The sequence below is a fragment of the Parasteatoda tepidariorum genome, chromosome 2, assembly GCF_043381705.1.
Source record: "Parasteatoda tepidariorum isolate YZ-2023 chromosome 2, CAS_Ptep_4.0, whole genome shotgun sequence".
NCBI lineage: Eukaryota > Metazoa > Arthropoda > Arachnida > Araneae > Theridiidae > Parasteatoda > Parasteatoda tepidariorum.
Window position 1 is genome coordinate 91,112,876 of NC_092205.1, and position 14,773 is coordinate 91,127,648.

General features: G+C 30.4%; 1 protein-coding gene across 4 annotated transcripts in view; it reads left to right on the top strand.

Moving 5' to 3' along the window:
* LOC107443257 (cGMP-dependent 3',5'-cyclic phosphodiesterase-like) overlaps positions 1-14,773 on the top strand; it is a 104,921-nt gene that overhangs the window by 41,902 nt on the left and 48,246 nt on the right. For all 4 annotated transcript variants that reach the window (XM_071177905.1, XM_071177906.1, XM_071177903.1 and 1 more), the window contains exons 6-9: positions 6,565-6,606; positions 9,244-9,312; positions 10,881-10,999; positions 11,257-11,368. In XM_071177905.1, coding sequence (XP_071034006.1) covers positions 6,565-6,606; positions 9,244-9,312; positions 10,881-10,999; positions 11,257-11,368 — 342 coding nt within the window. The remainder of the gene's footprint in view (positions 1-6,564; positions 6,607-9,243; positions 9,313-10,880; positions 11,000-11,256; positions 11,369-14,773) is intronic.

A 14,773-nucleotide genomic window follows, 5' to 3' on the forward strand; every position in this document is an offset into this window, starting at 1 on the left:
TTGATTTGTTGTGGGAACATGGAGGACTTTGAGACTCGACAGATTTAACGTGCATCAGTCACCATTTACTACACGGGGAGTCTTCGGCCGGCGAGGATCGAACCCACGACCTCTTGGATATGGGCCCAGCGCCCTACCGACCAGGCTATCCCGGCCCCCATCAAAACATTGTGATGTTTTATGTTGGTTTCAATGCGATTCGTGATGGTCCAACATCTTTTGATGGTCATCATCATCCAACATTGTCCATTTTGTGCTTGGCTTTTAATATGCCATCATTTCATGATACAAAATGCTACTTTAATACTATGATGGTTAACCCTCTAGACAAGTTTGTTTCGCATGGACCAGCAATCCGCGATAGTCTATGATGGCTCTAACTATACATTTCCATGATGGTTTAAAGGTAATTCTTGTTAGTTCTCAGGAATATATCATCAAAACAATTTGTTTTGTTTATTTTTTATGTCGAACCATCGTAAATCAGTCCAAATTTCTACATTGAGATGATGGTTGTTCATCTTCGTTCCAACATTTGATTTCTAAGATGGAAACTCGAGAAGATCCATAATGATACAGCAATACATTTCTATGATGGTTCAATAATAATTATTGTTGGTTCAGCAGGAATATACCATTAAAACAATTTGTTTTTTTGTTTTTTATGTTGGCCAATTAAAAATCAGTTCGAATTCCTACTTTGGGGTGATGGTTACTTATGCTGGTTACCATCAAAAATATGATGGTTCATGATGGAATTATTGATGGTTACCATGAAGATTATGTTAGTCCATCAATGGAAAACCATCAAAAATTTTGATTTGGGCAATCTCATTCCAATACCCGGTCTTATTCCACTCTCCCCTAATAACTTTTATTGATGATTTCAATTGAGTTATTACTACCAGTGAATTTTTTCTACGAATTTCCACATGCAATTTATATTAGAAAAATGTCAGTGTAGGGAATACCGGGCAAGGGGTTTTAGTATGGGACAATCCACTGCCATTGGGAAGGTTGGAATTAAAGAAAAGTGATTAAGGAATGAGCACTCTTCATTCTATTTCATTACATCCGAAAACTTACCTAAACAACGATATTTTTATGAACAGCATAGTGTTGTTTTCCTGTATTTACCAGTTATATCATTCTTGTTACGGCTACTTTTCTTTTGTAAAAAAGGAAGAGAAAGTTATAAAAATGTACCCAAGTTTTAGTTTCTTTATTGGAAAAAGATTAGATATCTTATAAAAAAAATTACTTTCTTATAATTTTGTTGTTATTTGCAGGTAATGAGTGACAAAATATTGGAAGAGAGAATTTCGTTTCCTGTAAGTTTAAAACGCATTTTCTTTCTATTCAAAAGTAGAGTTGCTTAATAGACAATTGTTCTTTATATAAAAAGGAGATGGGTGGACAACAAAAACGCAATAGGAAAAAAAATTATATTGGAGGGCATGAATGGTGTTTTTGAATCTCTAAGATCGTCGTTGAAGTGTATTCTTTTTTAGTTCTAAACACTGTAAAGTGAATTTCGCAGACAACTATCAATATGGTGTTCCACTACACAAGGAAAGTTCTTGGTGTAGTGAAGTACTTTCTTTTGCACTATTTGATGTAAAATAGAGACGCAAACCTTATTGCCATTCGGTAGCATCAAAATTTATAGTTACTGTAAGACGCGACGCACATAAGAATCAGTAAAGTTATTTTTACGATACGATATAAAGTAAGAATCATTGATTTAGGGTGCACATATACACTACTTCTTAAAATAAAATGGGTTAGTATATCAAAGACGCGCACAGCACAGAAAAAAATTAAGATGAATTTGCATTAGGCTCAACAAATCCGAAGTGAATAGAAGTTAAGTATTATAAAGTTATTTAATACAGCTGACAGATTTATGTAAATCTCATGAGAACTTAAATGCCTTTATTACACAATTAAAAACATACATGCATTTCATAATAGTTTATAAGAGTACTTTTAAAAATCGATTCGATGAAGGAGATTGCAGAATTGTATCAAAGAGGTCCTTCAAAGAAGTCTATCAAACAGGTCTGTATTAGAGTAACTTTACATCATGCAGGTCTCCTATTAAACAGGTCTCGATTAATTTTGTATCAAAAAGGTCCTTCAAACAGGTTTCCTATCAATCAGGTCCCTATTAGAGTAATTTCGCATCAAACAGGTCCTTCAAAAAGGTCTATCAAGCAGGTCTCGATTAGAGTAATTTTGCATCAAACAGGTCCTTCAAAAAGGTCTCCGATCAAACAGGTCTCTATTAGAGTAGCTTTGTATCAAACAGGTCCTTCAAACAGGTTTCCTATCAATCAGGTCTCTATTATACTTCGTTTCACCTTACTTTGAAACATGTTTTAGAAGTTTTATCACGCTTAAATATATTTAACTTATAAATACCTTCTCAAGAGGGCGAATGTACAAAGAAGGAGGTTTTAATTTGGCGATGAACTAGTTTCCGAGGACGAGGGATTGGCGCGTTGGCTTTTATTTTGCACTGATCAGCCAGCTCCTTTGAGTCTCCTTGCCTTTGCGCTTTATTTCAATTACTTAGACTCGTGTTGCTTACATTTTTTTTTAATATTTATTTATTTTCAGCTTGTTTTTTAATGGTTATTAATTTTATTTTCTTGTATTAATTTTTAATTTTTTTGTAATTCCTTGTTTCTTTATTTTTTTGCTTTTTTTTCTAATTATTAAATGTTAGTTTTTTTGTTAGTTTGTTTTTGCAGCTATTAATTAAGCTTTATATCGAATTTTCAAAGACTTATGATTTTCTCTCGAGAAAAGAAAAAGGTAATTTTCTCTTATAAAGAGGTTTTAATAGTTCTTTTGTTTCATGGAAACAAATATATTTCTGAAAAAAATTACTTTTATAATAAAAAAGAACTTTACAGAAAAAAACATGATTTCTTTATATAAAAAAAAACAGTAAATATTATAAAACATACGCATGATCTTTTTCATGATCAATGATTTCAGGCCTATGTTGACTTTTCCTTCCCCCACAAAAAACCAATGTGGGATAAATTACAAAATATAACTCCGTAAAAAAGGGTGCATACAAAAATAAGTTTCTGAATTAAAGTATTTATGAGCATCTTTGTATTTTTTTTTACTTCAATTTAACAAGAAATTTTCTTTTTAAATATAATTTTGTTTTGTTTAAAATTAGTTTTGCTTAGTTAAAAAATATAAATGAAAAAATATTTTTCTTAAAAATCACAATAAGGAAAAGCTATTTTTTAAAAATTATAATAAGAAATCAGTGTATAATTATTATCTCAAATAAATTATTATTAGAAATACTCTAAAAAAATAATCTTGTTCTTTTCTGTATTTTGCTCAAAATTTTAGTAAGATTCTTGGTAAAAAAAAATATCGGCGCTTTGTTTTCTTTAACGCTAATATTGGCCACTTTCTCTCTGTTTTTGCTTCCTCATGCACCCAGCTATCTTAGAGCAACTCAGTTTCCATGAAAACGGTTGCAATGCGGTCTATCTGCCTTTCTCTCCAGTGTCAACTTGAGGTGAAACGAAGTATAATACAAAGAGTCCGATTTGAATATTTTAAAATTTTAAAAAGTTTCAAGCAATTTTCTCACTTTTTAAAAGAAAGCTCAAAATTATAAGGGTTTTTCCACAAATATCATTTTGTATTATTAACCATGATTTTTTTTTAAAAAAATGACGCCGGCATTGTTGGGGATCATCCCCATAAAAGTATATTCTCTTCCGCATTGGAAGTAATATTTGAAATGCTTTTAAAATTTTGAATTCTTTTCTTAAATTTTCTTCCACGTGTTTTATTTCCTGATGCAATCACACTTTATTATCCGGACCATTGTTATATATTTGTAATCAATCTTGTTTATTGGAAAAAAATAATATTTGAGGAAAACCCCTTATCATGTTGATATTTTTTATCGTTTGCTTTATACCGTGCTATTTTTTCTCAAATAAAACATTATTTTAAAATTGTTACAAGTTTTTTCCACCTTTTTTAATCTACTTTAGCCATTTTAAAAAACATCCCTTTTTTCTAAAATGACAAAGAGTGGATAACTAAATGATTTATTATTCTTTGTATTTATTTTGAAAAAATTTAGTCGCTCGTGAGCACCAATTATAAATATAAATTTCGTTATATTGATCTGATATCAGACATTTATGAATTTCTAAAACTTCTCATGGAAATTATCCTTTTTCTCACTTTTTTTCGAAAGCAATGTTCCTTTTTTAAACTCTCAAATGTTGAATTTACGATCAGAGGCTTCGTATTTATTATCAGTGTATATGCCAATTCGATTATTAATATAATATTATTGTATGTTATTAGTTCAAAAACCTCAATTTCGTTGTTTCGTGACTTTAGTCTTACAAACAATTATCATAAAGAATACTTTTATTATTATCTTGTGAAATTAAATCAGAAAAGGAAAATGAACAATAATTAGAATGTCAAGTCTCTGAAATGTGAGTTACTTATTGTATCATCCAACATAATACATGTAATTATATTCAAACAAATCAAATAATTCTGTCTGCTTTAAGTGAGAACTTTAATATTCCTCATCTAAATCGTATCGTTAGAAACTAAAATGAAGCTCATTTTAATAATTGATTGAACACCATCTGCGGCAGGATTATAAATAATTTCTTGCATATTATAAAGGAAAGTTTACTAGCATAAACACGCGCAATTGCAGTTACTAATAATTTTCATTATGCTAAGTGCAATAAATGAGAATGGTTTCTATAGCTAGTAATTTAGCTTCTAGGCTCTGAGGACATGAATATTACATGAATTAAGTACAATGAAGGAAAGGTTTAATATATAAGAATTCTTCCTATTATGATATAAAATTATATTGTGAAGTATTTTAAATTTCTAAAGAGAAATCGCTATTTCAGCCTTTGAAAAAGGTAGCGCAAAATCTATTTTGAAAAGTACTAATTTACTTTTTAATCCAAATAATTTAAAAACAGAGTTTTTAAAATTTGAGAATATAATTGAAATTTGAAATATAAGATAATGCTNATTTAATAAATATTAAGGTATTTAAATTTCAACATTAATATATTTTTCATAAAACTATTGTTACACAATGTGCTATTACTTTAATAAATGTTTAAGTCATGAAATAAATGTACAAACACAGTATCTAATAGAGTTTTATCTTAATTAACGGAAAGTTACTTTTATGGGGGTCCATGGAGATTTCGAAAAATTATATAGGAGTTGATGATGAAACAAGTTTGGCGACCCATGTCATAGACCAACAATCCATGATGGTTCCAACTATACACTTCCATGATGGTTTTATGGGAATTCCTGTTGGTTCTCAGGAATATACCCTCGAAACAATTTTTCGTTTTGTTGGACCATCATAAATCAGTCCGAATTCCTACATTGGGATGATGGTTGTTCATGATTGTTCCAACATTTGATTTCTGAGATACTATGATGGAAATTCGTGATGATCAATGATGGTACAATAATGTATTTCTATGATGGTTTAATAATAACTATTGTTTGTTCAGCAGGAATATACCATCAAAACAATTTGCTTTTTTTAGATTGGACCATCAAAAATCAGTCCGACTTCCTACTTTGGGGAGATGGTTACTTATGCTGGTTACCATCAAAAATATAATGGTTCATGAGGGAATTATTGATTTGATCCATCAGTGGAAAACCATCAAACATTTTGACTTGGGCTGTCTTATTCCACTCTCTCCTAATAACTTTTATTGAAAAATTGATGATTTCAATTAAGTTTGTACAGTCAGTTAATTTTTTTAACGAATTTCCAAGCACAATTCATGTTAGAAAAATGTCAGTGTAGGGAATACTAGGCAATGGTTTTTAGTATGGGACAATCCACTGCCATCGGGAAGGGGTCTGGAATTAAAGAATGAGTGGTTGTTGTTTTGTAAATCTTGAGAGACTTCTGTCGTGTGAAAAATACGGATCATCCTTCATACTATTTCACTAGATCAGAAAACTTACCTAAACAACGATATTTTTATGAACAGCATACGTTGTTTTCCTGTATTAACCAGTTATATCATTCTTGTTACGGCTACTTTTCTTTTGTAAAAAAAAAAAACGGCTACTTTTTTTTTGTTTTTGTATTAGTATATTATAATAATTAGGTCAAATTATTAGACGCACTGTAGTTTCTTAATAATTGCATGTTTTGAACGAGTTTGTATGCAATACTTTTATATTTAAACATACATGTAACGGGTTTTTACTCAGGAGATTTTTTATTGACTTCCTTTTTGTGTTTATTTTTAACGTATTGCATTGCTATGTTAACCAATTGATACGCGAGCGTAAACAAGTGCAAACCTGTTTCAGTCGCGTCAAGACAATAAAGCTGTATAGTATCACCTGACAATTAAGAGTTTACAGAGAATCTTATGGTGCGTCTAATAATTTGGCCAGGGACTGTAAGTTTCGGTTTTTTTATTGGAGGAAGATAATTGGATAAAAAAAAATATTTTCTTATTAATTTTTTTTTGTTATTTGCAGGTAATGAGTGACAAAATATTGGAAGAGAGAATTTCGTTTCCTGTAAGTTTAAAAAGCATTTTTTACTATTTAAAGTAGAGTTATGACAAAAAACGCACTTGTTGCTTATGTTTTGCACACCAGTGTATTAATTAAGCTTTATATCGAATTTTCAAAGACTTGGGATTTTCTTTCGAGAAAAGAAAAAGGTAATCTTCTCTTATAAAGAGGTTTTAATAGAGAGGTTTCTTTAAGAAAGGCTTTTTAGGTTAGTTCTTTTGCTTCATGGAAACAAATATATTTCTGAAAAAAATTACTTTTATAATTAAAAAGAAGTTTACAGAAAAAAACATAATTTCTTTATATAAAAAAATAGTAAATATTATAAAACATACTCATGATCTTTTTCATGATCAATGATTTCAGGCCTATGTTGACTTTTCCTTCCCCCACAAAAAACCAATGTGGGATAAATTACAAAATATAACTCCGTAAAAAAGGGTGCATACAAAAATAAGTTTCTGAAGTAAAGTATTTATGAGCATTTGTGTATTTTTTTTACATCAATTTAACAAAAAAATTATCTTTTTAATTATAATTTTGCTTTGTTTAAAATTAGTTTTGTTTAGTTAAAAAATATAAATAAAAAAATATTTTTCTTAAAAATCACAATAAGGAAAATCTATTTTTTAAAAATTATAATAAGAATTCAGTGTATAATTATTATCTCAAATCAATTATTAGAAATACTCTCAAAAAATAATATTGTTCTTTTCTGTATTGTGCTCAAAATTTTAGTAAGATTCTTGGTAAAAATATATATATATATTGTTATGTTGGGTTGGTGCGGTTATAAAAAATTAAAAAAAGTAATGATAATAAAAATTTAAGAGAGATAATGGCCGAACAAATCTATATGGTTTTTTAAAAAAATTAATGATGACTGATGATGTTACGTTATAGTGGCAGACATGAAGTGCCGCAATGGGAACCTTGTCATTAAAAAAACTACATTTTTAATGTGACATGAAATTACAGTGATAAGAAAACATACCCGTGGGCGAGCACAATCACAATAAAATGGAGGTACTTCCAAAGGGAAAAAGAAATCCAAATTCGCACAGAGTCTTTAGTAGTCATAAAAAACACTTTGAAGTTCACTAAAAGATTTTTCTTTATTTTTGCTACGTATCAGAGAGTTCCATTCTTAACATAGACACAGGAAAAACATAGATGAACATTCCAAAAAACATCCAGGTCAGCATTCCGTACCCATATGGTTATCCACTAGTTTTTCATGATGGTGACAGGTAGAGGATCTGGAAACGGCCCAAATTGGTAAAAATGAAATAGAAAGGCTGGGGCGATGGATGACGAGCGTTGTCATATAAAATGACCAACTTAAAAAAAAAACAGGAACTTTGCATATTTAAGTCGAGGAGCAATGAAGTTTGCTCATTCCAAAATCATAAATCTGAGAGAACTTGATTAGAAACGACATGATCAAACTTGAGTTGTTGAAAGATTCCTCAGCACAAAAAAAATCACTCTTGCAGCCTGTTGAGATAGTTGCAATGGCGGAGAAAGAACGCCATGATAAAACTAAAACTCTCAAAAGAGAGGAGGGGGTGAAAAAGAAAAAATGAAAAATTCCTGTTAAGGGATCGTAGTATATTGGATGTACATTAATTCGAATGCTCCATGCTCCAAAAATGGGCAGTATTTATATAAAAAGGTTGAAGAATGAAGTTAAAGTACCTAAAATGCCGCAGAATCGTGGCTAAAACGGGAACCGAAGTGAATTGATGAACCGCTTAAATATACTCACACTTATGCACTAACTGTGACCATAACGGACCATCTCACATGCGTTCACATCAAAGGCTGCCGAAGGTCAACACCGTGAAGGTCGCCAGACAGTAAGGCGTCAGAGGAGAGGGGTCAGGGGTCGGCCTAACTTTTAGGTCGCAATTTTATTGGAAAATTATGGTTAAGTGACACAATGTCACATATATAAATATCGGCGCTTTGTTTTCTTTAACGCCAATATTAACCACTTTCTCACTGTTTTTGCTACCTCATGCCCCCAACCATCTTAGAGCATCTTAGAGAACGGCTGCAATCCGGTCTACCTGCCCTTCTCTCCAGTGCCAGGTAATTCTTGTTAGTTCTCANACATATATATATATCGGCGCTTTGTTTTCTTTAACGCCAATATTAGCCACTTTCTCACTGTTTTTGCTACCTCATGCCCCCAACTATCTTAGAGCAACCCAGTTTCCATGAGAACGGCTGCAATCCGGTCTACCTGCCCTTCTCTCCAGTGCCAACTTGAGGTGAAATGAAGTAAAGAGTAATTTTGTATCAAACAAAGGTCCTTCAAAAAGGTCTCCTATCAAACAGGTCTCTATTAGAGTAATTTCGCATCAAACAGGTCCTATCAAACAGGTCTTTATTAGAGTCATTTTGTATCAAACAGGTCCAAACATAGCTGACAAGATCTCAGGTTCATTGAAACTAACTAAAATTCATTTGTGATATTTGTGTGACCTTCCTGAAACATAAATAATAGTGCACAAGAAAGATTGACGAAAAACTATCTCTAAAAATATTTTTAAATCTTTTAGATTAATTCCTATCTCTTAATAATTTACTGAGAAAATACATATCCCTAATAGAAAACCTTTTTTTCTATTTCAGATACAAAGCAATAGTTTCACGACAGCAATAAAAGAAAAACGCTCTTTAACTTTAGATGATATAAAACAGGTAACGTTTGCTTTCAGAATTCATCCACAAATTATGTGCTCAAATAAGGAAAAATCGAAATGTTTAAATGAATGCCATTGGCTCTTTTCTAAAATACTGAAAGAAGAGTTTTTTTTTATCTCTATTTCTAGACAAAAGACTAGGTTGCATTTTTTACTCGTGTGTTGTGTATTTTTTTTCCTCAGCCGTAATTTTTTTACTTATTTATATTTTCAACTTTAAAAGCGAAGTATTCTCAAAAGCTTTAAGCAAGTAACTGCATAAATCCTGACTAATAATAAATATTTTTATTCTAAAAAAATATGAAAAATATTAATTTTCTCTCACAGTTTTGAAATTTTAATGATTTTTAAATTGTCTAGTGGAAGGTTTGTGACCAAATTTTTATAGTCATTATACTTACAATTCTGGTTTTAAAAATTATAGTTCCTATTAGCACACGTTTAATAAAAAATACGAAACTAAAAAAAAATTTTAACAGTGCAAATTATTTTATAGGCCATGGTTTTTACGCCATAAGTTCTATGATAAAATGACCAAATTTTATCGCATTTATCAAATTTTATCTTTCGTTATAAAACCCTATTTTAATATTAATTTAACCAAAATCCTCTATTAATTTTTCCAAAATCCAATTAATTTTACTAAAGCGCATCGATAAAAATTACCGAGCTTTTTTTTAATTCCCTTATAGCCATAGTAAATTTTTCCATTATCTGGAAGTTTTGACCCTACTTTTTTCTTCAGTGCATGAAAAAGAACTTTTTGGCGTCTATTTAGATAAATGCATAGGTTTTACTGAGTATTTAGAATAATACCGTCCCTTTACTACTAAAACTCAGTGGCGCGATAGCATATAGAGGTCCAAGGCTTAGGGTGATGCCCATCTCAGTTTTCTTGACCTTGGGCTGTGGGGTGCGGGAGTAGTTGTTCCGGTTTGGTGGTCAACCGTACGTCGAACTCTCAACTGTTAAGTCCCCAAGCATACTTAGTACTCATCTTATAGACCCACTGAAAGGATGAAAAGCTGAGTTAACCTTGTCCGGGCCAAGGATCGAACCCGGGACCTGTAGCACGAGAGCGTGAAGTGCTATCACTCAGGCCCCGGGCATCATACAGTTCTTTTAGTGCAATGTAAAAGATGACTTTCAAATTATACAATTGCTTGATTAATTACATATTTGAAAGGTTCCAACCTACAGAAAGTTATGAAGATGTGCTTCATTATAAGAATGTTTGAGCTCTGAGTTGCAAAGTAATAACTATTCATACAATATTAAAACATTTTAGAGCACATAAATTCATGCTACTATAATAAGTTTCTAAGGAATTTTTTATGAATGTTCAAAGCATTATGAATGTCAGAATATATATAATTTTTTCAGTCTGAATATATATATCATTCTTACAGACGCACTCAAACGACTGTAAGATTTGAAAGACATAAAATTACTAGAAATGTCTAAAACTGTATTCATTGTAAAGTAGAAGACTGTTTTCCTTTCTTTTTTTTTTGAAGAAATATTTTGAAAGTTGTCAGAAAAACGTTTTTCCCTTTTTAAATTCAGGATCAAATATCTGTGATTGAGAACAGCTTAGGATGCGTGGCTGAATCCTTGCTGTGCGTTTCCGTCCCGAAGAAAGAAGACACCGTCTCCATGATCGTCTGCTTACTCAATAAAAAAAGGTATTCACACTAAAATAAAAAAAAATTTTGATGTTTATTAGCAGAATTCATTGTACCCCCCCCCCGTTAAAAGTGAATTAATCGTTTCTTATTGTTTTAATGTAAACTAAATATTTCTAAATGGTGAGAAAGAACAGACGATTAAAGCACAGAAAAAAACATTTGCATTCCTTCAAAATACCTGAATTTCTTGGTGAAAGTTTTGAATATCTTCAAAATTATTAATTTTTCTCTGTTGTTTTTTTTTTCTTCCACAGTTTCTGTGAAGAGGATGAAAAACTAATTTTAAACTCTTTTCGTCCCCTTGCACATATTTTACTCAGAACAGAAGCCCACGAAGAAGAGAGAAGACTAAGGGAAGAGTGTCAGGTAAGACTTCTGCTTCTTTAACTCGTTCACATTTCTACTTCTACTAGTTACATTCTACTTTGTTATTTACTTTTACTACTAGTTACATTCTACTTTACTACTTACTTTTACTACTAGTTACATTCTACTTTACTACTTCTACCACTTACATTCTACTTTACTTTTTACTTCTACTACTGGTTACATTCTACTTTACTTCTACTACTGGTTACATTCTACTTTACTTCTACTACTTACATTCTACTTTACTTTTTACTTCTATTACTATTTACATTCTACTTTACTACTTACTTCTACTACTATTTACATTCTACTTTACTACTTACTTCTACTATTTACATTCCACTTTACTACTTACTTCTACTACTATTTACATTCTACCTTACTACTTACTTCTACTACTAGTTACATTCTGACCACACCTGCTCCTCGCGTTTCCACATCTCCTATTTAAGTGCTTTTACCTACCATTGCTGCAACTTGTTCGTTATTTTTTTTTCTGCACCTGCCTATTTTCCTTCTCATATTCTGCGTTTTGAACAGTGAGGTTCCTTATTATAGAACCATAACTTCAGTAAGTCACGTTATTCACGTTGTCTGATTTTATTGTTATTCATCCATAAAACAAACCCTTTCTTCATTAACTGCTGTTCAAATAACCACTTTATCGTTTTTCTCACTAAATCGAACTTAATTTCGATTGTTATCCTTCTAATAATAAATTTTTTTTCTTCTGAAAGATGGAAAGTTCGAAATATTTGTAGTGAGATATAGCTATTTATTAAATTGCCGATGTTAAATTTAAGAAAATAAAATAGTGGACTGAAAATACCGATCGTCAATGTGAGGTATTTTAAACTCTTTATCATAGAAGCATCCCTTACACAAAAATTAACTTGTTGGAAAACTTTCTAGATTAATCTGGAATTGCTAAAAAAGGAATCATAATTTTTTCTTCAGATGACTAGAAAGATGTATTTTTATAAAAATATTGTCTATAATCAGGAACACCGTTGTTCTGTATTTCCTATTGAAATAGTTCATTGCAGGGGTTATAATTTACCTTTTTCCCCCCTTCAAATGATAAGAAAGAAGGATTTTTAAAAAAAATATTGTCTATAATCAGGAAAGTCTCCGTTGTTCTGTATTTCCTATTGTAATAGTTCATTACAAGGGTTATAATTTTTCCTTTATTTTTTTTCTTCAGATGACAAGAAAGAGGGATTTTTATAAAAATATTGTCTATAATCAGGAAAGTCTCCGTTGTTCTATATTTCCCATTGAAATAGTTCATTACAAGGGTTATAATTTTTCCTTTTTTTCCGATGACAAGAAAGAAGAATTTTTAAAAAATATAGTGAAAATCAGGAAAGTCTCTGTTGTTCTGTATTTTCTATTGAAATAGTTCATTACAAGGGTTATAATTTTCCTTTTTTTTATCTTCGGATGATAAGAAAGAAAGATTTTTTTTAAAAATATAGTCTATAATCAGGAAAGTCTCCGCTGTTCTGCGTTTCCAATTAAAATAATTCATTACAGGGATTATAATTTTTCTTTAGATAAGAGAGAAGGATTTCAAAAAAAGTATTGTCTATAATCAGGAAAGTCTCCGTTGAACAGTATTTCCTATTGAAATAGTTCATTACAGGGATTATAATTTTGCCTTTTTTTTTCTTCAGATGACAAGAAAGAAGGATTTTTAAAAAAATATTGTCTATAATCAGGAAAGTCACCGTTGTTCTGTATTTCCTATTGAAATAGTTCATTACAGGGGTTAGTTAATGGGGAGCATATTTTAAAGGCGACTATTTAATGAGGCTTTTGTGGATTAGAGACCAGAAGTTAATGCCCACGATAAAACCAATTTACATTTACTGTGTGTGATCACGTCAGTCATTAGCGATTTGAGTTTCAGCTCTCATGTCGTCGTCCAGGCAACCTCTCGCTTACGTCACACAACTCCCTAAAAGAAGGTAAACACAACATAATATAGGAAATAATATGAATCATTAAGGACTTCATCAACCCAACTTTCTTCAGACAAATAACTAGTTTACCCGAAAGTGTTGAATCTATTTTACTCACTGCGTAAATTTATTTAAAGTTGATTTAAATTTCTCTGGGAGAAAACATTTTAAAAATCATATGCGTAGACCGGAAACTTATGTACACACATAAATTAAACCCATTAAAAGTTTTAGGTTGATTTAAAAACAGAAAAACAGAAGGCGTTTTCAAATGCTATTTATTGATCTGAATGTCTTTCGAATGTCATAATGGCAGACATTTTGCGAACGGAAAATAAACAACTGACTTTTTTGTGCTTTTTCCACACTGTCTACAAAAAAAAAGATAAATTTGAAAAACATTACGCTATTTCATCAAATTTTAAGTAAACTCATGCATAAAATTGAAGAATGTGACGTAATTTTTCTGGGGATTCAAACATAAAATGAAGTATTACTCAGTAGCAGAATAGGAAATGAGGAATTAGCTTTGAATAAATCATAAGACTTGAAAGAGTTTTCAGGAGGCAAACAATTTAACTATTCCGAAAATATCTAAGAGGAATAATCCTCAACTCCAGAATCAGTTGTTGTTCTCTGAATAATTATTTAGTGTCCTGAATCATTCACTTCATTTAAAATGATGCGTCAATTCTTGCTGCAACTTATTAAATTATTTCATTCAGTTAGTTCAAAAATTTATTTCAACAAAATGAGAATGAACAGCTCCAAATGTTTAAATTCGTGGAATAAAATTGGAAAAATAAAACTTTTTTTTTTCAAGTTTCACTTCTTATATATGATTTTTTTTTTTGCATACTTTGTTATTGACATAGTTTAAGATGATGTAAATATTTACATACATTTTAATTTAAGGAAATTATGCTGAAATAGTTAAAAAATAAATTATTTTTTGACTGAAATTATCATAGAACTAGTGCAAAAATATTTTAAATGAGCATAAATATAGTTACGAAGTTTCACCTAAATTCAATATTCATTATAAAATGGACTTCTTCGATCTAAAAACAGTATGTCCAGTAAATTATTTTACCATGACTATTGAGTACGTGAAAATTTGTGATAATAATAGACATTAAGATACAAAAACAAATATTACTTTTTTTGTATAAAAAAGCAAAAAACATAAAACTAGTGGTGATAAATTTTATCTGTTTACTAACCTTCGACAAGCTCCTCCCACTTTTTTTAAATAGGAAGAATTTCAAGTATTTCGAGATTTAATATCGATAATTGTAAAATAAAAATCATACGTAATTAAGCAGAAATGAAACTGGATTCAATTTTTTCCCTCTTGCATGTTCGCACTTTTTGATTTTATTAGATTAGATTTGATTTTTAGATTTATTAGATTAGATTTGTTATTTTTTTAGATTTG